This window comes from Panicum virgatum, chromosome 3N, assembly GCF_016808335.1.
Source record: "Panicum virgatum strain AP13 chromosome 3N, P.virgatum_v5, whole genome shotgun sequence".
Taxonomy (NCBI): Eukaryota; Viridiplantae; Streptophyta; class Magnoliopsida; order Poales; family Poaceae; genus Panicum; species Panicum virgatum.
In genome coordinates this window covers 9671546-9694373 of record NC_053147.1, presented here as the reverse complement: position 1 = coordinate 9694373, position 22828 = coordinate 9671546, and the positions used below count along the sequence as shown (strand labels likewise).

The 22828-nt window shown below is 42.2% G+C and overlaps 3 protein-coding genes across 11 annotated transcripts; 2 read left to right on the top strand and 1 right to left on the bottom strand.

Moving 5' to 3' along the window:
* Positions 1-1197: 1197 nt before the first annotated feature.
* On the bottom strand, positions 1198-9989 carry LOC120664238 (protease Do-like 2, chloroplastic). Its single transcript, XM_039943352.1, has 21 exons — positions 9692-9989; positions 9447-9566; positions 8849-8902; positions 8517-8590; positions 8064-8127; positions 7793-7837; positions 7087-7194; positions 6704-6781; positions 6241-6307; positions 6028-6086; positions 5210-5309; positions 4844-4923; positions 3680-3736; positions 3405-3508; positions 2699-2786; positions 2520-2605; positions 2406-2430; positions 2236-2307; positions 2107-2157; positions 1963-2023; positions 1198-1868 (listed from the first exon to the last, which is right to left on the bottom strand). Exons 1-21 carry the CDS (start codon positions 9869-9871, stop codon positions 1624-1626), a joined length of 1818 nt encoding a protein of 605 aa, XP_039799286.1. The 5' UTR covers positions 9872-9989; the 3' UTR covers positions 1198-1623.
* Positions 9990-13225: 3236 nt separating this feature from the next.
* On the top strand, positions 13226-18767 carry LOC120664235 (T-complex protein 1 subunit zeta 1). Its single transcript, XM_039943341.1, has 15 exons — positions 13226-13562; positions 14099-14162; positions 14259-14394; positions 15180-15331; positions 15421-15468; positions 15563-15655; positions 15883-15989; positions 16296-16410; positions 16491-16577; positions 17123-17327; positions 17407-17501; positions 17816-17884; positions 17967-18074; positions 18176-18294; positions 18410-18767. The coding sequence occupies exons 1-15, from the start codon at positions 13429-13431 to the stop codon at positions 18483-18485; spliced, it is 1608 nt and encodes a 535-aa protein (XP_039799275.1). The 5' UTR covers positions 13226-13428; the 3' UTR covers positions 18486-18767.
* Positions 18768-19078: 311 nt separating this feature from the next.
* On the top strand, positions 19079-20888 carry LOC120664236 (probable calcium-binding protein CML22). Of its 9 annotated transcripts, none has more exons than XM_039943342.1 (6): positions 19079-19230; positions 19311-19347; positions 19440-19671; positions 19765-19964; positions 20108-20282; positions 20388-20888. In XM_039943342.1, exons 1-6 carry the CDS (start codon positions 19139-19141, stop codon positions 20504-20506), a joined length of 855 nt encoding a protein of 284 aa, XP_039799276.1. In that variant the 5' UTR covers positions 19079-19138; the 3' UTR covers positions 20507-20888. The 9 variants fall into 9 exon arrangements, with proteins under 9 accessions (XP_039799276.1, XP_039799285.1, XP_039799279.1 ...); XM_039943345.1 differs by having other exon boundaries at positions 19129-19230; positions 19462-19671; XM_039943346.1 differs by having other exon boundaries at positions 19132-19237; positions 19462-19671.
* Positions 20889-22828: the final 1940 nt, after the last annotated feature.

Below are 22828 nucleotides of genomic sequence, written 5' to 3'. Positions count from 1 at the left end.
TTTTATAGACACAAGGAGGGGCGGAGTACATGTACGGGAGGGGGAAGAAGTCGCCGTTTCTCCCCGAATCAGGGGCGCACAGTGAATAACTACTGTAGAAAGTACGCTGTGGGGCTCTGGAGATCATGGTGCGGGGCATGCGGTTGTCCTGGGCGGCGTCCTAGCCTTGCGGAGATCGCGCCGGCGCCCCTGCGGCTCCAGTGGGTGTTGTGGTGTCTCCTATAGAGGGTACCGTCCTCCATGCTTTACGTGGCGGCGTCTTGAGGGTCCTGCAGGTGGGAGTCCTGCTCCGGTCAAGGTCTGGGCCATGTTCGAGGGTCGCGCCCATGCCAATTGAGGATCCTGCAGTGGAGAAGGTACACGGAGTTGGCAGCACAGTGGAGGAAAAAGCGCCGAGCACGTCTTGTACAGGGCGCCGCAAGTTCCCACAGTGGCGCCACAGTGCCAAGGATGGCTGAGCAGTGGCCGGAGTTGGTGGATGGGATTTCGGTCACAGCTGCTGTGCGGAGTGGTGGCCTAACGCCGTCTGACCCGGGTGTTGCGGTGGAGTTGTTGGCATTTAATGCCTCCGTACGGCAGGCAGGTGAGCGGATGAGTCACTAGTCCCTTCTATCGAGGGGTGGCCTCGAGCGAGACGGAGTTGATCCGCTCCCCGAGGGTAGGTCCGCTAACCTCGAGCGAGGCGGAGCTGGTCCGCTCCCCCGAGGGTAGGTCCGCTACCCTCGAGCGAGGCGGAGGCACGGTGCGCTATCGAGGGCTCCGGCGGGGGAGCCTCGAGCGAAGCGGAGATTGCTCCGCGGGTTCGAGGGGGGTTCGGATGGGCTGCACTGTGGAGCCAGACTGTAGGCCTCTTTGAGTCGTTTCCTTTCCTTTGGATCGGAAGTAGACTGCAGGCCTTCGCGGACCCGATCGCTTAACACGTGTTTGCGTTTTGAGAGTAATTTAGTCCCCTGGTTAGGGTGCCCCTAATCATAGTACCCGACAAGGCTACAATGACACCAGAAAAAAAATTGCAATATTAAGACCGCAAACATTGACCACTCGTGATTTTACCACTCCCAGTGAATGACACTGTTGGACTATTTTTACCACTCCCAATGAATGACACTGTGAGACTATTTGTGCCTATAAAATGTGGGTCCAATGTCAAAAACTGCAAAGGCCAATATTTGCAGTCCCATTTTTGCAAACAATAATAAAAAACAAAGGAAAGAATAACATCCTGCCATCATGCAGAGATGCGTTGTTCTGCAATCAGTTAGGGGTTGCACAAAAACTGGAGTAAACCAACAAAATTTCTGGACGATGTGCCTGAAATATACAATTACTGCTCACGGCCAATTTGTACGGCCCTTCCTCAGTTCCTATAAACCCCCTAAATATGAAGAGGAATAAATCACGCTATGGCTCCTAGTGTACAACATGACTCTGAATTCTGTCTAATCTAAACATACAACATGACTCGGCTTTGCCGCGATGAGACGTGTACGCCCGCACAATGGGAGAAGACGAGAAGTAGTGGTGATCCCGCAGCCGGTGAACACCGGAAGATGTTCCCACTTCTCTGGTCTGCAGCTTCAACGGAACTTCGTTCCCAGTGTCTCATCCATTAAAAGAGAACGGTCATGCCCACAAGAGACAATCGATTCCCATTTCGAAGTTTGTCACGGGACTTTCGCCGAAATCTTCACTTGTTTTTTGCACCTCATTCTTTCCTTCTACGTATGGTTCTGATAGATCAGATGACCGTACGGAGGGGATGGCATGTTCCTTGAGAATGTCTGACGATGCTGCGGCCGCTTCTTCCCGATGCAAAACAACGAGGAAGTCATCTTCGAATTCGAACGTCAGGAACTTGTCTTGACAAGCTGCACATTTGCATTGAACCATGATAAGATGGGAAATAAAGGAACCTGACTGTAGGTGTTGGAGGTCATTCAGCATGAGGTGGTCAGTACTTACTGTCCACTAGATGAGCAAGGTGGTGGATGTTCTTTACCGCAGTTCCATTTAATTTTATGACCTGGTAACAGTGTTGGTTAATTTAACCTGTTTAGATGCAATTCACAAGCATGCGAAAGACAGCTAAAAGTTCAAAAAAATTACTTGTTGATTGCCCATGTGCTCATACCCGATGTTGACCTCGTGCGCCAGAACCTAAACGGCAGTGATGAATCAGAGGCATAATAACATAGTGAACAACAACTAGTCAATTGAATTAACGAAATAATATACCTGTGATACAATAACAATTTGCTCCCCCTCAAAGGTTGCTAGAGAATAACGCGCTTTTGCCAATAATTTCAACTGTATAAGAAGAAAAGATGATAATAAAAGTAAGAAATACAAAATATTTAGGGCAAAATAAGCTGAAAGCAAAATTATCATGCTAATGGTGAAATTACCCCAAGTGTATCTTCGCACTCCTCCCTGCACATGAGCAGTTATTTGTGATTTAGTAACTACAGGGTTTATGATACCAATCAGGGCTTAAAGGGGCAAGTCCACTGATTACTTACTCTATAAATGGTTCTGTTAAAGGTGTGAATACAAGGCCGGCAACTATCAGATAAGAAGGCTGGCCCCCTTCGACATGAAATGGCACCTTATTTAAGAACAAAGATTGTTGTAAACAATGCATATCAGTGAAATTTACATTTCTAGTTTTTTTGTAAGATGAGGGCTTTTAGTATCTTACTAAATGTTTTCTTGGCTGCAAAATAGTTTGGACTTTCATGGAATTGCCATCCCGAATGATTCCTAGCTGAGCAATATCACCTGCATACCTGAATAATGAGAACATCAAAATTTACTGCAACACATGTTCTAGTGACTAGTGTAGAAAAAAACGTAGTCCCATAGATTTTAAAGCTTATAAGATATATAGGACATACATGTTGCCATGGAATTAAAATGAGGATGCCTTAGATTGGTCAAGTTTATAACTTGGTTTTCATATCCAAAGGAGGCTTGTAATGTATAGAAATGGGAACACATATATCAGAGTCAGAAAGATAAGGGCAGGTACATGGATAATCAAAGAATATCAAATTATGTGATTTTGCACTAACCAACTCACTAGCAGAGCTTAGGCAGGGGAATGTTCAGGGCATGCCAGTAGGTGATTGACTGAAAACTTTTATCCATCCAAACTAAAAGCACAAAGTGCATATAATGTCCACTCACATGTTGACACAAGATCCATTCATTATTTTTTATATAAGATGGATCATAGTTAAGTATACAATTTTGGACAACGTAAAAATTGGTGCTACTGGAAGGCTTGGCTGCACATTAAATTTTTTTAAGAAACATAGATAAAAAACAATGTTTTTTTCTACAGAAACAACATAGCCAAATTGGGAAAATAATAAAAGTTATCAGGAATAAGATACATAACTTACTTTTGGCTTGTGAGATAGCGGAAAGCAATCCGCTCCGTGGACCGAAAAGGTACTGTTGCTTCACATCCTACTGTGATACCATCAAAGCTAACTATTACATCTCCCTGGATATGCAACAATCTGGTCAGCTTAAACAGGTCAAGGAAATACAGCCTGAACATCGTTAATCCAGAAAGTTCCATTTCAAAGGAAAACAAAGAAAAAAGATTCATTTTAAAGGAAAACCAAAGGCATTCATATATCTGTGAAAATTGGATCTAATTAGTGCATGTTACCTTTCGCAAAACACTGCTTGCTGGAGCAGTAGGCTCAACCCGACGAACAAGAACGCCCTTCAAGAGAAAAGCAAAATGGCATGTCTTAGGAAAGCACTGAGTTAAGATTAGAGCTGTGCTCAAGGCTAAGGAAAATAGAGGTATTCAGAAGACACTTTTTTTCAAACAATTCTAGAACAACCTTAACTAATAGTTTTTGAATATTGTAATGATATGCAAGATCGCCAGGAACTTGTTAGATGTATATGTATTCTTTGTAGTTTCCCCGTTGTATAAAAGATTTTGTGCATATTTCCTAATACCTGTACATGTATATATTCAGGCCTAGAGCCCTCATATTGAATACAAGTGCTATTTATAACATGTTATCAGAGCTAGAGGTCTCGTGTTCGAATCCTAATTAGCGCAATTAAATAAAACAATGATGCTCGCTCCTATTCCACTCTGAGGCTTGAGGGAGCCTCCACGTGAGGGGGAGTGCTGGAATATAAGTGAATTGTCGACCTCTCCCCATCAGCTTAAGCTTCTGAGTTGAACTGGTCGGTGCATGCAACTCAATATAGTATCAAAGCTATTCATAACAGAACTATCACTACCAAGTAGCTGTTATGAATAAGACTTATATCCATCACAAGGGTTATTTGGTCCTCATTGACTGGGGCTGGGCAGCCTCACTGAGTCCATCAAGGGATTTGCCACCAGGATGAACGGTTCAAAAGCTGATAGCAAATCTTCCTCAAATATATTTTTTAGCAAAATCTTCCATAAATATTCTTAGAGTTATCCAAGTAACAAGAAAAAGGAGTTATCTACAGTCATTCAGACAACTTTCTGAATATGAGAGAATTCAAGGAAAATTTGTCTCTGCCATGCTTTCCTTTTGAATTTGATTTTTGTCATTCAAGATATCTCATAGTGTGTGATAAATGAATCCATATCAACAAAATCTTGCTAATCAATGGAAGCACAAGAGCACCTATGCAGTTTGTAAGATGCTCAGTGCAACCGCAAATTATATAGATCTCAGAAGGGAAGGACAGGCTGAACCATGTTGAGTTGTGTGCCTCAGAGATTCAGAGTATACTTGATGATTTTTTTTTGAAAGCTGTATACTCGATACTTCAATATTTACAAGGTGAAGTTCATCAGATATAGATAGCATACCTCACTTGAAGGTACTTTTAAGCTTTCACGCAATGCCGGATTTTCCAATTTCTGAAGTAAGACACCCAAGCAAGGAAATCCTACATATAGTTAGAAAACATTGAGCATAGCTTCAACAGACTACAGCTATGCGCATCACAAAAACAGAGTACTACAACACAAATTTACTATGTAATGCATACTCAATATTAGCACACTTAGGAACTGGTGGAAAGATAGCATTTATTTGTAATGTTTGGTTGAATGTACAAACGAACTTATGCAAGCAAATCTATGAATACTTTGTAATATGTCAATAGCTACAACTAATTTGGTAAAGTAGACGTGGTTTTAGCTTGCTTATTATTTAAAGAAAGAATACTTTACCTGTGTACTTTCCATTTTTCTGATAGTCATTTAAGAAATGGGACACTACTGTAGTTGGAATAACATATCCAATATTTTCAGCTTCGTCTGACCTGTACACCTAAACAAAACACATAATGAGAAAATGAATAGAAAGAAAAGGTCACATGTATCCTCTTTCATTTACTCTACCTATTAGTTGTCCCAAAAATTGTGCATTACCATGCTTAGTTCTACTCTTGTTCACAAATACTTGTCATCTTTAAATCTTTGATCAAACATGCTGACCATGGCTATCATTATTTTTATCCAACATGATCAAAGTGCCTTTCATAATCTGAGCATGTGGGCAAACTTTACTAAATATTTTATCACGCACTCACTTATTGATGGTGGAGTGGGGTTGAGGACTGAAAAGATATTTGCAAAGGGCAAATTAAGAAATTTGTTAAAGCATGAACACATGGAGTAGAAAGCATTTGTGAACAAATAAAGTGATCAAAGTGGCAACTATTTGCTATTGGTAGAAGCAGTATTTATACAAGTGCTGATCAAAAGCATAAGTGCGACATCAGTGAAGACAATAAAAAATGAATGCATGTGATTCTGATCCATAAGCAAGGTAAAAAACAGTCCAGGTTAATAAGACTAGAATGATCATTACCAGAGAATATCAGAATCCAAAACTAAGTTTGTTCCAGAAAGTTGAATAGTGGTTTGATTTAAAACTAAAATCTGCCTAGATCTTTTCACAGTCTGTCCTAGTGCACTAGATTATGAATCAATTATATCCACACATCACATATCTAGGTATCAGTAATGTGACCGAGTAAAAGTACCTGAAATGCCACACCAATGCACTCCCCTTGTTCATTAAAGGCTGGCCCACCACTGTTTCCTGAACAAAAGATCAGCACAACAAAAATCAGGTCATCAATTCCAGGAATACTCAGTCTCAAGCAAGATAGGTCAATGCCCTGAATTCATCATATAGCGAATAACAGAATAGTAGGGCACTTTTTTTTTGTCAAAAGCAGACATAAAAGACAAACCTGGATTTATGGCTGCATCAATTTGAATGCCAAGAAGGTCTGATGTCCCATGTGCATATGGAGTGACCTGGGCTATTCGAAAGGATATAGTGTAAGTATAACCATTCAATTGAATACATATCAAGATAAAATTATCAGAAAACATTTTCAAAATCATGCTTCACTGTCTGAATGTTTCTAGAGCAATGCTCTATTTGGCGTATGTTTCTGCATACAAGCTTAATTCAGAAAATTGAAGCTATTTGAGAGCTAGTCACTTTTTTGTTTTATTTTTTTCAACAAACTAGTAACTATTTGAGTGCTGAAGACTAAGATGGGTATGGCTGCACCTAGCTAGCATTAGAAGAACATGGCTGCTTATGAGGGTTTATAACTTTTTGAAAATTGGAACAGTTATTGCATGTATGAAATATTAGTGCATTTAAAAAGCCAGATACAGAGAAAAGGATCCAAGATAGAGCACCTCAATGCGCGATACAACGCCTTTTGTTACAGATATTGTGTCTCCACCAAGAGGATATCCCACAACAGTTACTGAATCCTGTGTTAAGTTTGAACCATAAGAACAATGTTATATAGCATCAACATCAAGTGTCAGTATGATAAATTTCTATCTTGTTAGCAGGAGTGAAGATTGACTTTAGCTTTGACAGAAACTTTTAGGGCATTGATGTGATCTTAAGAAGCACTACATGTTACATGTGCCATTATTACAATTGGAAGCTGTAAGAAAGTTGCCCCAACTGTAGTTTCACTCAACTGTAATGAGCAATGAGAGAAAATCCCATATCCATATTAGAATAGGATAAAAGAATCAGTAACACATCATGACGATAATTTAGTTACCTGAAGGCAAGGCAAACGCCCAAAAGAAAGTGCCTCTGTTCCTTTCCAAAACTCTTCATTCTCAACAGATAGCAATGCAAGGTCGCATTCGATACCCCTAGCTAAAACCTATAAATCACTTATCAGCTGACATCTTATCAAGTCAAGGTTATAAAATTAAATAAAGTAGTAAAGAACAAATTAACAATAACAAGTCTTATTTCAAATTGAAAATACCTTGCTCAAAAGATTATAAAGCATGTGTGGTACCTACAGTATGGTTATAATGATTTTTCTCTTCCAGAAACTCTGCAAGTGCAACTGTTACATTTGGGGGAGATTTTACATACTTTTCATTGCTGATTCCAAAAGAGTAATGTTGGAATTAAGAAAAAAAAATCATAATGATGATCTTATAAGAATTCCCAAGTCCCAAAGTTGGAGCCTCCAATAACCCAATCACAGCAGTACAGTGGAATAGAGTCAATAGGGAAAAATTGGAAAGCTAAGTTGGCTTGCGATGGATACTAGTTGTAAGAAAATGAACAGAAGGTTCACTCAGGGATAAAAGAGGGTAGAACTTATAAGAATGAACCTTTATTCAGATAATTCAGATATGTCAGAAAACAACAATAATTACCAATCATACTTCAAGGAGAGCGACAATTTTCAGTATATAGACATTTTACAAAATATCTTGGAAGCAGCATTGTTACAGAGGTTTTACCTTGGCAATATACTTCTTGTCATCTCCTCTTCTCTTTACTTTGACCTGTGTTGAGAAACAGCCGTACCTTAACAAATGGCATACATAAAGTCTTATCCATTGGAAAAAACCAATGGTACATCAACATCAGCAGAAATTTCAATTAATTCATCTGTAACTGCTATTGATTAAAAACTCTAAACCCCAAATGTTCAGCAGAATTAAAACAATATTGAGAAACCAATGTAAAACAAAAATGTGAAAAGATAGAAATGTCTAGCTAAATAATAACCTGGGTGTCATGCTCAACGCAATGTGCATTCGTCAAGAGTTTGCCATCACCAATCATAAAAGCGCTGTAAAAGGAGATGTCTTGTAAGATACACAAAGAGTTTCTAAGTTCAAGATGTGTGATTCATAATTTTTTAATGAGTTACCTCATCCAAAGGGTATGCTTAAACTTCAAGACATGTAAGGTACAGATATATGTCAAGATAAACATACACTATTATTTATACAGAAAGAGTTTAGAAGTAGTCTAATTAGTACAAGAAAGGAGACATTGCAACTTAATCTCAACAAAATCATGAAATCACTAATTGCAGCATGATAGTTTGTATCCCACACTTGCATGCATTCCCAACCAGCCTAGAAACGTACAGATAGATAAAAAATTTATCCAGAAGAGGTACAAGGCTACAAGCAACAATTCAGCATGATACACACATGTTAGATCAATACTTACCTCCCACTGCTTGAATGTTGCCTTTGCTTTTGCCAAGGCAGACCATAATCAGGTGCGATATGAGTGCAATAGACCTAACATAAGCGAATATAGTTCAGATGAAAAGGACAAGATAAAGCAAAGCAACGTCTTACTCAAAAGAACAAGATTTTTGAGCATATAGAGCATTGCGCTTGACATAATAATATACTGAAAAGGCGGCCGTAATATGAATATGACAAGCAGCAGTTAGCAAACACAAATTTATCTTGATAAAATATAGCTTACTATAACATGGAAAAGTAAGCAGAAGAAGCATCATGAATAACTAGGTATATGTTCTTGAAGCTTACCTTGACAACAGCATTAAGGAATTTGTCCTCTTCGAGGTCTTCATACTCAGCAACCTGATATGGTAGCACAGTTAGCACAAGAGAGGACTTGTAGGATTTGGGGCAACGCAGAAACAGCTATAGTTATGGAATACTGTGCCCAAAAGAAGAAAGAAAAAGAAAATAAATCTACATTGGTAGGAAGTGTGACAGGTCATACACATAAAAATAGATATACAATAGTATGGAGACACCATCATGGGCGATTCAGACTGAATTAAGAGCTGACGTAGCGAACTCCCCAGCATACACCTATGTAGAAAACAGTGTAGCGTACCAAATGGTAACTAGAGCACCGAGCCAAAACACCAGTAAGCGTGCTGATATGGAAGCAGCAACAAAGTGGAGCAGAACGCAACATCAAATAAATGTGCATCGACGCAACTAATTAGCATCCACCGCTGCACTCATCTCCAGATGCAGAGGCCAGAGGTTGGGATAAATTTTATACCATTGTATAGAAAAGCTTATCGGCACCCTCATTCTATTTCGAACTACCACTGTACTCATTCAATACAACCAGTAAAACAAAACAAAAACAATTCGATGCGCCTAGGACCTGCGACTCCTTGAAGTCGACGGCGAGCCCCTTGTCCCTGCGCGGAGACGACGCCTGCAACCCCGCAGCACCGCCGGCTCCTCCACCGATGCCGCGCCGCTTCTTCGACACCCCCTCCACCTGCGAGAACGGGGTACCCCAGCCCGACAACAGCCGAATTTCAGTCAGCGCTGCACCCTCCACAGAAGTCCACCACGTGCCCGCACGCGGCAGGCAAGCGAAACTGGCGCCGACACGCAACGCACCTCATCGAAGCGCCGGAGCGCGCGTCGCCCTCGCGGCTGCTGGCGCGGTGCGCGGGCGACGACGGCGGGGCGGGGGCGGAGGCGGAGGCGGCACGAGCAGGAGGACGTGGCCGTGGACAAGGCGGTGGAGGGGAAGGGAAGGAGCGCCGGAGAGGCGAGGAGCGCGGCGACCCTCGCCATTTGCTGCTGCTCGCGACGCGCGGGGTTTGATTTGGGCGGTTTCCCTCCCCTCGGGAGTGAGCAGCAAGCTCCTTATCCTCTGCTCTCTCAAGTTGGGGAGGGAGCCTCACGCGCGGCGCGCGTGCTCTTCGACATGCGTTGGCTTCAAACAAAACCGTGCGAGTTTTTTTTTTCTTTTTTGAGGTTATTAAGTCATTCTGCAAACTTTATTGATTCGACATAATAATTATATCATTTACAAGTAACTGTAACTGTTGAATAGATGCTGGAGTCATCTATCCACACACAAGAGCTTCTCTCTAACATTGCTTGCCTAGCCCGCTTATGAGTTACTGATTTACTCTCCCTATTACAATGAGTAATCGAAATTGCAACAAAATTCTTCCATAGTTGATTGCAATCCTCATAGATAGCCGACGAAGCCGTGGCTGAAAACCCTCCAAAGCATTGTGTCAACCACTTCTATACAGTTATGATTTGCACTCGATTGAAACTAATTTGTTGTGCCAAACTGCCAATAAGAGTCCATCTCTCAAAGCAGAGGCTTTCGTCGTGATTGCATCTAGCACATGAGATATATAGCTATAAGAAGTGGCGATGAAGCCTCCTGAAGCATCTCTTATGACTACACAGTACTACCATCTCCGGTGTTCTCTGCGAATGATCCATCAACATTGATCATCAGGAACCCCTCTGCCGGCTTCTTCCATTTGTTGTTGATCACATTCGAAGCTTTAGGAGCTAGTGCATAATTTGTTGTGATTGCCGTGCGAGTTGACTGTACTTTTGGAAGTGATTACTCTGGATCAAGGGGGCTTAGGGAGGGTGTTGGATAAGCATCTTCAACAGATTGCTCGTCTCTTATATGTTATAAATTTTTTCTCTCCATCTCTAATAATACTTTTATATTTTTAGTAGCTAATGTTGTAGGAGATTACTCAAAGGATACAGTGGAGAAAAATATCTTCTACATTTGAGCAAAAGGAAGGTATGTTTTGACTATCATCAAAAATAGTTTGGTATTGGCGATGGAACTGATAATTTGCTAGAACACCTCCTATTACCAAAAGGGAAATTTTTAGTATTAGAGAGGGATCAGTAATCTGTTGTAGATACTCTAGCCTATTTATTTATTTACATACCAAATAGTAGGAAATGTGGGCTAATGATTAATATAAAAGTAAAATACACAGCCGATCCTCAACTTGATGATGGGTCCTCACAGTTTCTAAATTTAGAAAACCAGGAATCTGAATCCTTGAACTTGTCAGGATATGTCATCTTGGACCCTAAACTTAGAAAATCAGAAATCCAGATCCATGCAATAATTAAAAGTGGTTTCGAACAATGTTTTTAGTTCAAAACAAATCCAAAAAATTATAGATATATTTTTAAGCTATAAAATATCTCTAAGCCCCAAAAATCTTCAAAAATTCCAAAAAAAATACTAAAGATACATTGGAGCCTAAATAAAATAATTGGAACTCATGAAATGATGCTTGGAAACAACATCTAAATCTAGATCCAATTAGCTATAGTAATAAAAATGTGATAAAAAGCCAATATATGTGATAAATATAAACTGGATAACTATGATAAAAGCTAAAACAAGCTAGACTAAACTAGTTAATCTAACTAGAAGAAACTAATATCGATAAATGATGAACAAACTAGATCTAGATAAAAGCGATGTGCTATAAATATATGATCTAACATATTCGATAACTTTGAATCTATAAAACCTATAAAATTAGTCCCCACTAAGAGTCATTAATTCTATTTCTCTCAACATGCAAGCTATCCACATCATCATCCACTAGGACCTTGAGTAATTAATTCTTTCTCTCAACATGCAAGCTATCCACGTTATCATCCACTAGGACTTTCTATTTATGCCTCCTATCGATTTTTTGTGCACAACCGCAAGTTACTATTGTAAGTCATCAATTCTAGCGCAAATAATTCCTACACCACAACAAACACACCTGAAAGGAGCTGAAGAAAACAAAAGGCCGTCACTGCAATACGAAGAAATCCAAAGATCGTCCCTACAATCGAGTTTAAATAACTCCACTCCACCTCCGGCATGCCCTGACCTACTCGGCACGGCTGTAGCTAAGGGCACCGCCGACTTCATCTTCGGTAACGCCGCCGCCGTGCTGCAGGGCTGCAACCTCCATTCCCGCCATCCGCTCCCCAACCAAAGCAACATCTCGGAAAAAGGAGATGGAAGATCTTTGGTGCTACGCTCATCTTCAAGGTGTTTGGTTTTCAATCTCCTTTTTTATGGTTTTCTGATGGGGAGGAAAAGAGGTGGGCAAAGAATAATATAATAATAAAAATACAAAGATAATGATTAAAGGGAGAAAAAAAGAAAAGAAAGGAGAAAAGGAAAAGGTAGAGAAAATAAACAGGAAAAAATAAAATAAGAGAGAAAAAGAAAAAAGTATAAAGAAATAAAAAAAAATTGTCTCATGCTTTACGAGTGCTATTTTGTTATTAATCTTTTATTTAGCTAAAATAATCTCCCTTCTATGTTTCAAGTCCTGCAGCAACGCGCGGGGAATCACCTAGTAAAATAGATAGAGGAAGAAGCGATTTGCCGTCAATCTTTTGGACCTATCTATGCTATTCGACGTGGAATTTACCAGAAACCGGAGATCGAAACCGATGTAGTCCTACTAGCCGGAAGAATTCATAAAAAAAACTAAATCAACTAAGGTTTGGTGGTCACCGAAAAGAAAAAAATATAAGCAAAATAATGTTAAGGGTTTGTTTGATTAATGATAGTTGTTTTACAAAATTTAGAGATTTGCTATTTATAGCCTAAGCTACAACTTCTAGTCCATTGGCTATGATGCCACATCAGCATATCTGCCTCTGTTCCATCCCTTCTGCTTCCAGCATCAGGGTGTGTTTAGTTCCCCGTTTTAGAATTTCGAAAGAGAATCTTTTCACATTTAAAATATTAAATATAGATTAATCACAAAACTAATTACAAAATTCATCTGTAAACTACGAGATAAATCTAATGAACCTAATTAATCTGTCGTTATCATATGTTTACTGTAGCTTTACTGTAGCAATTTAGTGTCTAATCACGACCTGATTAGGTTCATTAGATTCATCTCGCGATTTACAGTCCATTTGTGTACTGTGATTTTTTCCGATTACATTTAATACACCATGCAGACGATTTAAAAAAAAACTTATAATTTGGCGAGGGAGTACATTTCTTTAGTTGGAGGAAAAGGAAAAATGAGAACTATGAGTGGTTGATGGGCTCCATGGGCCAAGGCCCATTTGTTCGAGGCCTCTCTCGCACAAGAGAGAGCCCGGTCCGTCGCAGCCCGTGGGATTCCGCCGCCATCAAGCGCCGTCTCGACCTCTCCCGACCAACTCACAGCCCCCAACCCGCACTCGCCCCAAACCCTACTGCTCCCGCTCCGCTTCCCCTTCGCCTCGCGCCCTTGCGCTTCCTTCCCCACACCTCGCCGCCGCCGCCGTCTCCGGCGAGATCTCCGGGGGGAGCAAGCGAGCGAGGCGAGGCATCAGCCATGTCGCTCCGCGTGCTGAACCCGAACGCCGAGGTGCTCAACAAGTCGGCGGCGCTGCACATGAACATCAACGCCGCCAAGGGCCTCCAGGACGTGCTCAAGACCAACCTCGGCCCCAAGGGCACCATCAAGATGTAAAACTTCGGCTCCCTCCTCTCCCCCCTCCCGTCGCTGCCCCGCTCGCTCGCTAGCCCTCTGGGTGTTGTCGCTAGATCAAGCTCGGGTGGCTGGTAGATTCGCGAGGGCGTAGGGTTTCTTCTCCGATCCTTCATTTTCGTGCGGCGATATGGGTCTGAGTTTAGAGATGCAGCTGATCACTTGTAGATTTGAGACGCGTCCCTTTGTTTTGTGCTGCTCGGTCGGTGGTCCCCCGTCGATGTAGTTCATGGATTTGAAATAGAGTGTGGGAATTTTCTGCTTGGATCTCCATTTGGTGGTGCATTTGCTTATCAGTAAGAGAATGGGTGGGTATTGGTGGTACTTGTTCAGATTTAGAGCAGAAAGGTGATCTGATTTGTGCAATGCCTTGGGGGTTCTGATTTGATATGCTGCTATTGATCATTCGCTAATGATTGGGACTTGCTGAGCAATAGTTTCACAGAAGGCGCTTTTTCATTGACTGTATTGGTCGATTTATCTGAATTCATTTGTGTGTCTCTATGCTGCTCAGGCTTGTTGGTGGAGCTGGTGACCTCAAGCTAACCAAGGATGGGAACACCCTCTTGAAGGAAATGGTACTGCGACTTTTTACAGAAACATTCTTTTGACATTTTGATGATCTATTTGCTCAAGTGGTGTGTTTTCTAATGTCTTGCGCCATTTATTTACAGCAAATTCAGAACCCAACTGCCATCATGATTGCGAGGACGGCCGTGGCGCAGGATGATACCAGTGGCGATGGTACAACCTCTACTGTGCTTTTCATTGGTGAGCTAATGAAGCAGTCTGAGCGGTGCATCGATGAAGGTATGCTTATTTTGTTTTAGAACACACACTTCTCTGGTTTGGTAGACTGATATAATTTTGCCTTTTATGAAACTTGTTTACTGAATTCAATATATCCTATATTCCTATTGGCGTTTTGGATAAATGTACAAACCTATTTATACGTAGTTAGGTGATTTCTTTAGTTACACTTTCTTTAGTTACACTGCACTTTTCTCAAATATAGCTGCAATTTGGCAGTACAAATTTAGGTTTGATGTTAGCCTTCTGGATAATGTTACTGCAGATTGTGGTTTGGAATTCCTGAATTGACATGTATTTTTGTTGAATCAAGGCTAAGAATGGATTTTGGGTGCTCAGCATAAGTATGTATCTTCATTTGATCACATGTAAAGAAAGCTCCCATGCACGTGAAGCACTGCTAATGGCTTAGGAATACCACATTATCCACATTGCATGTGATGATCCATTTCCCACAACATCGATAATTGTTTGATCTTATTAGAACTCAGTAGCTGCAGTCAAAATCCAATTTGAAAGGTAGAGAGCAACACAAACACGTGGTCTTGTTTACGCATTCTGTTTTCTTTTATATGTGAAGTGATGCTGATAAATTCTTCGCAGCTCCTTGTGTTTTGCTTACATTAGTAATACATTTACTGGGCTTAGTTGAATTTCCTTACACAAAATTAGCCAAAAATAATAGTCCCACAGGTCAAGTACTGCAATCTTGCAATAGGAAAGCTGCCCTCATTGGATGAAGCTACTTTTTTTTTTGGTAAAGTAACCATGTGATATTCTTGTAGGTACTCATCCAAGGTTTTTGGTTGATGGCTTTGATGTTGCCAAGAGAGCAACTCTTGAGTTTCTCGAGAAATTCAAGACACCAGTTGTTATTGGTGATGAACCTGACAGAGATACCTTGAAAATGATAGCAAGAACAACTCTCAGAACAAAGGTATTACATTCTTTCACCTGTCACATCATAAGAAATTTAACTGTATACCACTTCCGCTTCAAGTTTTACATGGATTTACTATATTGCAGTTGTATGAAGGATTGGCTGATCAGTTGACGGATATTGTTGTGAATGCGGTACGTTCGATTTCTCTTGTAGATCTTCTATGGAAAAGTTTCCGCACCTGTTCATTTTAAGCACATTTTTATTGTCTGTGTAACTCTGTTATAGGTTCTATGCATCCGCAAACCAGAGGAACCCATCGATCTTTTTATGGTGGAAATAATGCACATGCGCCACAAATTCGATGTTGACACCCGCCTGGTACGTATTTATTTTTCATTACTCTATATGGCATTGTGCTGAATTTCTTATTACCTTTATAGAATGTATTCACCAATCTTGTTAAGACATGAACTTATGAACTCAGCTCCCTGTTTATTCATTTTCCTAGTTAATTCGACATATATATGAATCTGGATTGACATCTAGTAATGTAAGTTGATTTCTGGATGGGATGTCAAAAAATTTCTTTGTTGATATTCTTGCAGGTTGAGGGTCTGGTTCTGGACCATGGCTCACGGCACCCTGACATGAAGCGCAGGGCAGAAAACTGTTACATCTTGACCTGCAATGTCTCATTAGAATATGAGAAAAGGTGCTTACCAGTACATTGATGTGTTACTTTTGATATTTTTGTTTCAATATTCCCTCTATTCTGAAATTTGCTGTCCATGACCATTATTTTGTTGGAATGGACCGTTAAATTAATGCACTCAAGTGTTCATGCTGTCTTGTGTGATCATTTATGTGAAGTTATAATGTTTTACTTTATATTTTGCCTCTCAGTTTCTTTTATGCTGTGAGCCAAATCATTAGGTTGGCTTACAAGCTGCTTTAGAATAGTTTTTGTTTTTCACGCGCTGTTGATGGCAACTGTTTGACTGACATGTAAATTTCTCAGTGAAATCAATGCAGGATTTTTCTACTCGAATGCAGAACAAAGAGAGAAGATGGTTGCTGCAGAGAGACGCCAAGTTGACGAACGTGTCAAGCGGATCATTGAGTTGAAAAACAAGGTAATTTGTTTTGTGACCAGAGTTCAACTTTTCCATACTATATAGAGTTTAATTCTTAACAATGTTTTCTTGGCATGCAGGTTTGCGCTGAAGGTGACAAAAACTTTGTGGTGATCAATCAGAAGGGCATTGACCCTCCATCCCTGGATCTCCTTGCTAGAGCAGGGGTAATATATTCTGACTTTTTGTTAGTGGTTCCAATAATCCAAATTATTTATCCTCAACCTTGAATAGTTTTAGGTTTTCATTTAATAATATAGGTCTCATGAAGTTCACAGTTGAACTAAATGGTGGCTGCTTAAGTCATGCTGTTTATTATGCTAGCAAACGATCAAGTAAGGTGAAAATCAATAAAATTCCATGTATTTATGTGTGGTAATCGCTAGACAGAAATCTTGGCAATTACTCTCACCATTTACCAGCATTTGGTGTTTTAGGTTGCATGCAATCAAATTATCTCAAACTTTGATTTCAGTCTACACATATTATGAGGCAGGCAATATAAATGTTTATGTGTATTCGTCTTATTATAATTTTGCTATAGTAATATATATATATTGCAATATATTGTTGGAACTGTGTTAATGTCCAAAATGTAACATAGTGTTACTTGAAACTCTTTGCATGGAAGCTTGTTAGCACCACGATCTATGCAGTTTTGTCCATTTTTACTTTTTTGGCGTACCTCCTTGACATGATTTTTCATGTACAGATTATTGCTCTTCGAAGAGCAAAGAGGAGGAATATGGAGAGGCTTGTGCTAGCATGTGGTGGTGAAGCCGTCAATTCAGTTGATGACTTGACTGAAGATTGTCTTGGCTGGGCTGGGCTTGTCTATGAGCATGTTCTTGGCGAAGAAAAGTACACATTTGTGGAGAATGTAAAAAACCCTCGCTCCTGTACTATACTGATTAAAGGTTAGTAGTTGAGAAACAATATTGTCTTTTCTGACACCCTCATTGAACTGTGACCTGAATGTAAATTTGACATATTCAGGACCCAATGACCACACTATCGCACAAATTAAGGATGCTGTCCGTGATGGTCTAAGATCTGTTAAGAATACAGTTGAGGATGAAGCAGTTGTGCTGGTGAGATTTGTGAATACCATTGGAAAGAGAGCATGCATTAGGTTAAAGATATGTGGGTTTGGTTTTATTTATTCTCCACTGTTGACTTTGGCATAATAAATCACTTGCTAATTCTGGTTGTTACTGGTAGCTTAACTACTCTTGTGCACACAATTTTCTCTTTGTGCTTGCCATGATTTATATATCCTGTTTACCATCATGGGCAACTTGTGTTGCTTGAGTCTCTTTTTTTTTTGGATTCAATTGAGTACTCAGACATTGGTTTCTGTAGAGAAGAAATGTTTCTCTTATCATTTCTATCACATTTTGTCCAGGGTGCTGGTGCTTTTGAGGTTGCTGCAAAGAAGCATCTTATTGACAATGTGAAGAAAACCGTCAAAGGGGTAATTGCACTAAACCATTGATATGCTTTACAATTACTGTTGCGACATGAACTGCTTGTTAATTTCATAATCTTGGCAACAGCGAGCACAACTTGGGGTTGAAGCATTTGCGGAAGCTCTTCTTGTTATACCCAAGACCCTAGCGGAAAACTCTGGTCTAGATACCCAAGATGTCATTGTTTCCCTTCAGGTATGTGGACATATACTTTTATGCTGCCCCTATTGCTGATAGGATAGTTTTAAGTTTTGAATCCAGGAAGTTCTTGACTGTTTTTGTTATGCTATTTTAAGAACGAGCATGACCGTGGATTGGTCGTGGGATTGAACCATCACTCTGGGGAACCAATTGATCCCCAGATGGAGGGCATCTTCGATAATTACTCCGTGAAGCGCCAAATCATCAACTCTGGGTATGTATTTGCCAAATCATCTTCGGTAATTGCGATCTTAACATCTGGCCTACGCTGTCTAAAACATCCTTAATGTTGTAGCAGCTTGCTAATGATTTCCCCCCCTTTGCTGCAGACCTATCATTGCGTCGCAATTGCTGCTGGTGGATGAAGTGATCAGGGCAGGCCGCAACATGAGGAAACCAACTTAGATACTCTGTAAACGGCTAGCTGAGATATTCGTTCATGAGCTGTCATGGGTTTTGTTTGGCAATTTTACCCCCTTTTTCTTCTGTTCTGTGCTTAGTAGTGACCTGGGTGATACACTTGGGGCTTCAGTTAGTCGCCCATTTCACGTAGCAGGTTGCACTTGTAATATCTTTGACTCGTGTTTTGTGATGGATTACCGCGTGCTCATATTTCAACCTGGGGTGTCGTTGAGGCCTGCTGAAAGTTTACTGGAGAATCGAATGAATGAGTTCTTTTCACTTGTATAGACCGGTGGTAGGACTTTTGAAGCGGGGTAGCATCTCAATCATTCAAAGATGTTTGCTAGCTAGGAATATTTCTCGGTTTTATTTTACTGGTGTTACTGGGCGGGGCAAATTGTTTACAGTGAATCTAAATCGAGGTTCCTTGCTCTGCCTACCCAATTTGTCCATTAGTTTGAAGGATATATTCCCTTGAAAGATGAGAGCGACTGACGTTTCTTCAGAATTACTCAAGGTTGTAAGGGGGGAAAAGGCACACGAGTATCCAAGCTATAACGTCCAGGCTGTTGAGCCATGGCATCAGATTCTACCTCACCTCCATTCCTGGCGCTGCAGTCTGATAGAGATTGCTCACACGCGGCTCCGTTCATATCATGAGGATTCGCACGCAAACTCTTCCCGACAGTGGCGGAAAGGCAGCCATTATCATCTCATCTCCCCGTAGCCGCAGCCTTCATTTTCCTTGGTAAAATGTGAGAAAAGTCTATATATTTTCCATGGTCAAAGTTTAAAAGGAAACCTGTTTATACTTTATTCATCTGCTAGGAATCTACGGCAAAGTTTCTCTGCAAACATCGCCACGGTACACAAAGGCCTGTATGCTATACAACATGCATACACCATTTTGTTTCTAGTTTGCTTCTTGTATGTTTGTTAGATAACACAAGGTCACAGGTGAAATTGGTGTGGTGGCCAGTTGCAGCGATGGGGATGGTGGCCTCCATGTGCACGGAGCCGATCAAGCGCCGGCGAGCGGAGAAGGACCTCGACGCCAAGGTGGCGGCGGCGCTGCGGGAGAGGGCCAGGTCCCGGCAGCGGAACTTCCGGACGGTGAACAGCATCACCATGCGCCTGCCCCGCTTCAAGGACGGCCTCAGGGACATCAAGGACGTCTTCGACCAGTACGGTAACGACGACACTCTTCTACGTTAAAAACATTTCCCCTCTCGTGTTTGCAACGCAGAGGTGTCGAGTGCTGAGTGGGTTTTCCCCGTCGCAGACGAGGATTCCGACGGCACGATCGACAACGACGAGCTGCGGAGCTGCCTGGGCAAGCTCCTGGTCCAGATGTCCGACAAGGAGGCCGACGACGTGCACCGCTACTGCGACATCGACCGCCGGGACGGGATCCAGTTCCAGGAGTTCGTCGTCCTCCTCTGCCTCTTGTACCTGCTCTTCGGCCCGGACGTCACGCGCCGCGTACGGGCTCTTTCTTCTTCCTCCTGCTCCGATCCTCTCTATCTACTGCCTGGGGAGACGCTTCTTTATTTCCATGGCGATCGATCCATCGATCGGCTATCTCACCGTCGTCATTAATGGATTAATGCAATGGGAGGTTTCAGGTCTCCGAGTTCGAGTCGGCGAAGCTCAACCGGGTCTTCGACGACCTCATCGACGCCTTCCTCTTCTTCGACAAGGACGGCGACGGCAAGTTGGAGAGGAAAGACGTCACCCGGAGGATGAACGAGGCGTCACACCAGGAGAGGACGCCCAGCCACATAACGGCGCAGCTATTCAGTAACTCCAGCTGCCTTGATTAGTTTCCATCCACCATTGCTTCTGCAACAGTAACAGGAGCTCGTGTTGTACATGTCACACCTGTTCCTCTGTGTTTCTTTGCAGAGGAGATGGACCTCAACAGGAACGGGAAGGTGAACCTCAAGGAGTTCCTCTACTCCATAGTCAGATGGGCAGGCCACGAGACCGAAGACGACGATGCCAGCAATGAGGGCTCTCCCTAGTTACATGAAGGGCGCTGCTAGCGCGTGGATGTCCGATGGGAACGTCTCCCATTGGACAGTCAAGAAAATGCGTCTGCAACATAAAAAAAATCAACATGTGCAACATCAAAGAAGCATACACTGCGACTCATCAAAGCATCGGGGTGCGTGAGTAAAATTCTCGCCGCAACATTGGAGCTTTGTTTCATGCAACATCCATTTCAAATCATGGTTTTAAATAGCGAGCTATGACAAATAACGACGTATTTTCCCCCGAGGCTATGAGGCTATAGCAAGCTATGACAAATAGCGGTTTACTCCTAAATCATAAAAAATACATGTAATGGATGCACAAAAATATAGTAATTAGCGAATTTAATAAATATAAATATGTTTCTAGGGCTACGAAAACATTACTTATGTTGACAATACAACACAATTCTTACAATTAAATATTCAATTGTCCAAAAGACCAAAACAGTAGCACTGAGCTAAGAATAAGGCTATAGCGGCACTAAAGCTACGCCATTTAGCGCAGCTATAGCCCAATTTAACGTTCATAGCTGCCATAGCAGCATAAATACAAATAGCGTAGCGGAGACCCTCTAAAAAGGCTATAGCGGAGCTAACTACTGCAACATCGCAAAATTACTATTGCAACATCACGAAATAACAACTGCAACATGCGTGGGGAGCCCTGTGCCGAATCAGAGTTCTTCCTCCATGGGAACACAGCAATGGCAGCCAGGGCCATACCGGCAAATTCGGAGGCCCCGTGCGAAATTATGAATCGGGGCCCTCGTAGTCTAGTAATAACTATAACTACTATAAAAATGACATATATATATATATATATATATATATATATATATATATATATATATAATAACATAGTAACAATAGAAACAACAAAATTAATAGATGTATTTTGAAACTAGTAATAATTGATATAATATTCTATGAAATTAAAAAACAACATTGTGATTAGACTCAGAGATGGAGATTACCTTCATAGCTTCAATCCAACGGCAGGTCGCCTTGCTGCTTGCCTTCTTGGCTTCTCAATCCAAGTCCAAATCCAAACTCCAACTGAACTGACGCTCACACACAGGGGCACACAGCCACGGCCACCACACAGGGTCTGCAGCGCAGCAGCGGCTCGGCGCAGGCGGCCTGCAGGGCGGCAGGGCCAGGCACGCCCACGCGAGCGGCGAGCGGCGAGCGGAGGGGATCGCCTCGATCGCCTGGGCGGAACTGCGGAAGTGCAGAGCGGCAGGTTGCTCGATCGACGGCGGAAGCGGAAGCGTCACGCTGGCTGGGTTACACAGTTTTCTCTTCTCTAAGGGTGTGTTTGGCAGGGCTCGGCTCTTTCAAAAACAGCTCCGGCTCTGGCTCTTTAGATGGAGCGGCTTTTCTGGTGGAGTTGGAGCCGTTTTAGAAAATGTTTGGCAAAACAGCTTCACTTGTTAGATTGATGTGTAAGCCGTGTGAAGCCATGATTTCATGGCTTCACCTTGCCTGTGTAAGCCGCTGATGGCTTCAGGACCGGCTTCACACGTGAAGCCGGTCCCAAAACAAACGTTTGGGAGGGCTTCACCTGAAGCCGCTCGTGAAGCCGCCGGTGAAGCCCTCCCAAACGGGGCCTAAGTATATTTGGGACACAATTTGCATCATATTAGCTCAAAATATAGCTAAAATAAAATCTACTATATAAATATAGGTAGTACACTTATTGTATTTTGGGCTCCTGAAATTTGGGGGCCCGGTCGCACGGGCCTAAAAACGGGTGCCGCGAGATCCGCTCCGCTGCCCGCAGGGCCTGCTTTGCCGCCGCTAGCCGGGGCTAGGCGAGCGCGGCCGCCGCTGCTCCGCCGCCGCCCACGGGGCCTGCTCCGCCGCCGGGGGACCTTGCACTGCCACCAGCAGGCCCTGCTTCTCCGCTGCCGAGCCGAGGGCCAGCGCAAGCACCGCGCGGCTCCACCGCCGAGGCAGTGGCGAATCCAGAAATTCTTAAAGGGGGGGCTGATTTCTTCTTTCCTCTCTTCTTCCTCTCTTTCTTCCTCATCTTTTCTTCTCCAAAATAAAGGGGGGCTCCATGGTGTTTTTGGGTCTAGTGGGGGCTTGAGCCCCCCTAGACCCACTGCTGCTTCCGCCACTGCGCCGAGGGCCAGCGCGAGCGCAGGCGAGCGTGGTGAGCGGGCGGGTGGACACGGCGTCCGATCCATCGGACGCATGATTGCTAGCATTACCGTTTCGTATCTCAGATAACAGCACATTGACAGAAATAGCTACGGAATGGCGCTGAGGGGATGAAGTTAAAATTGCTATGGCACTGAAGTAACT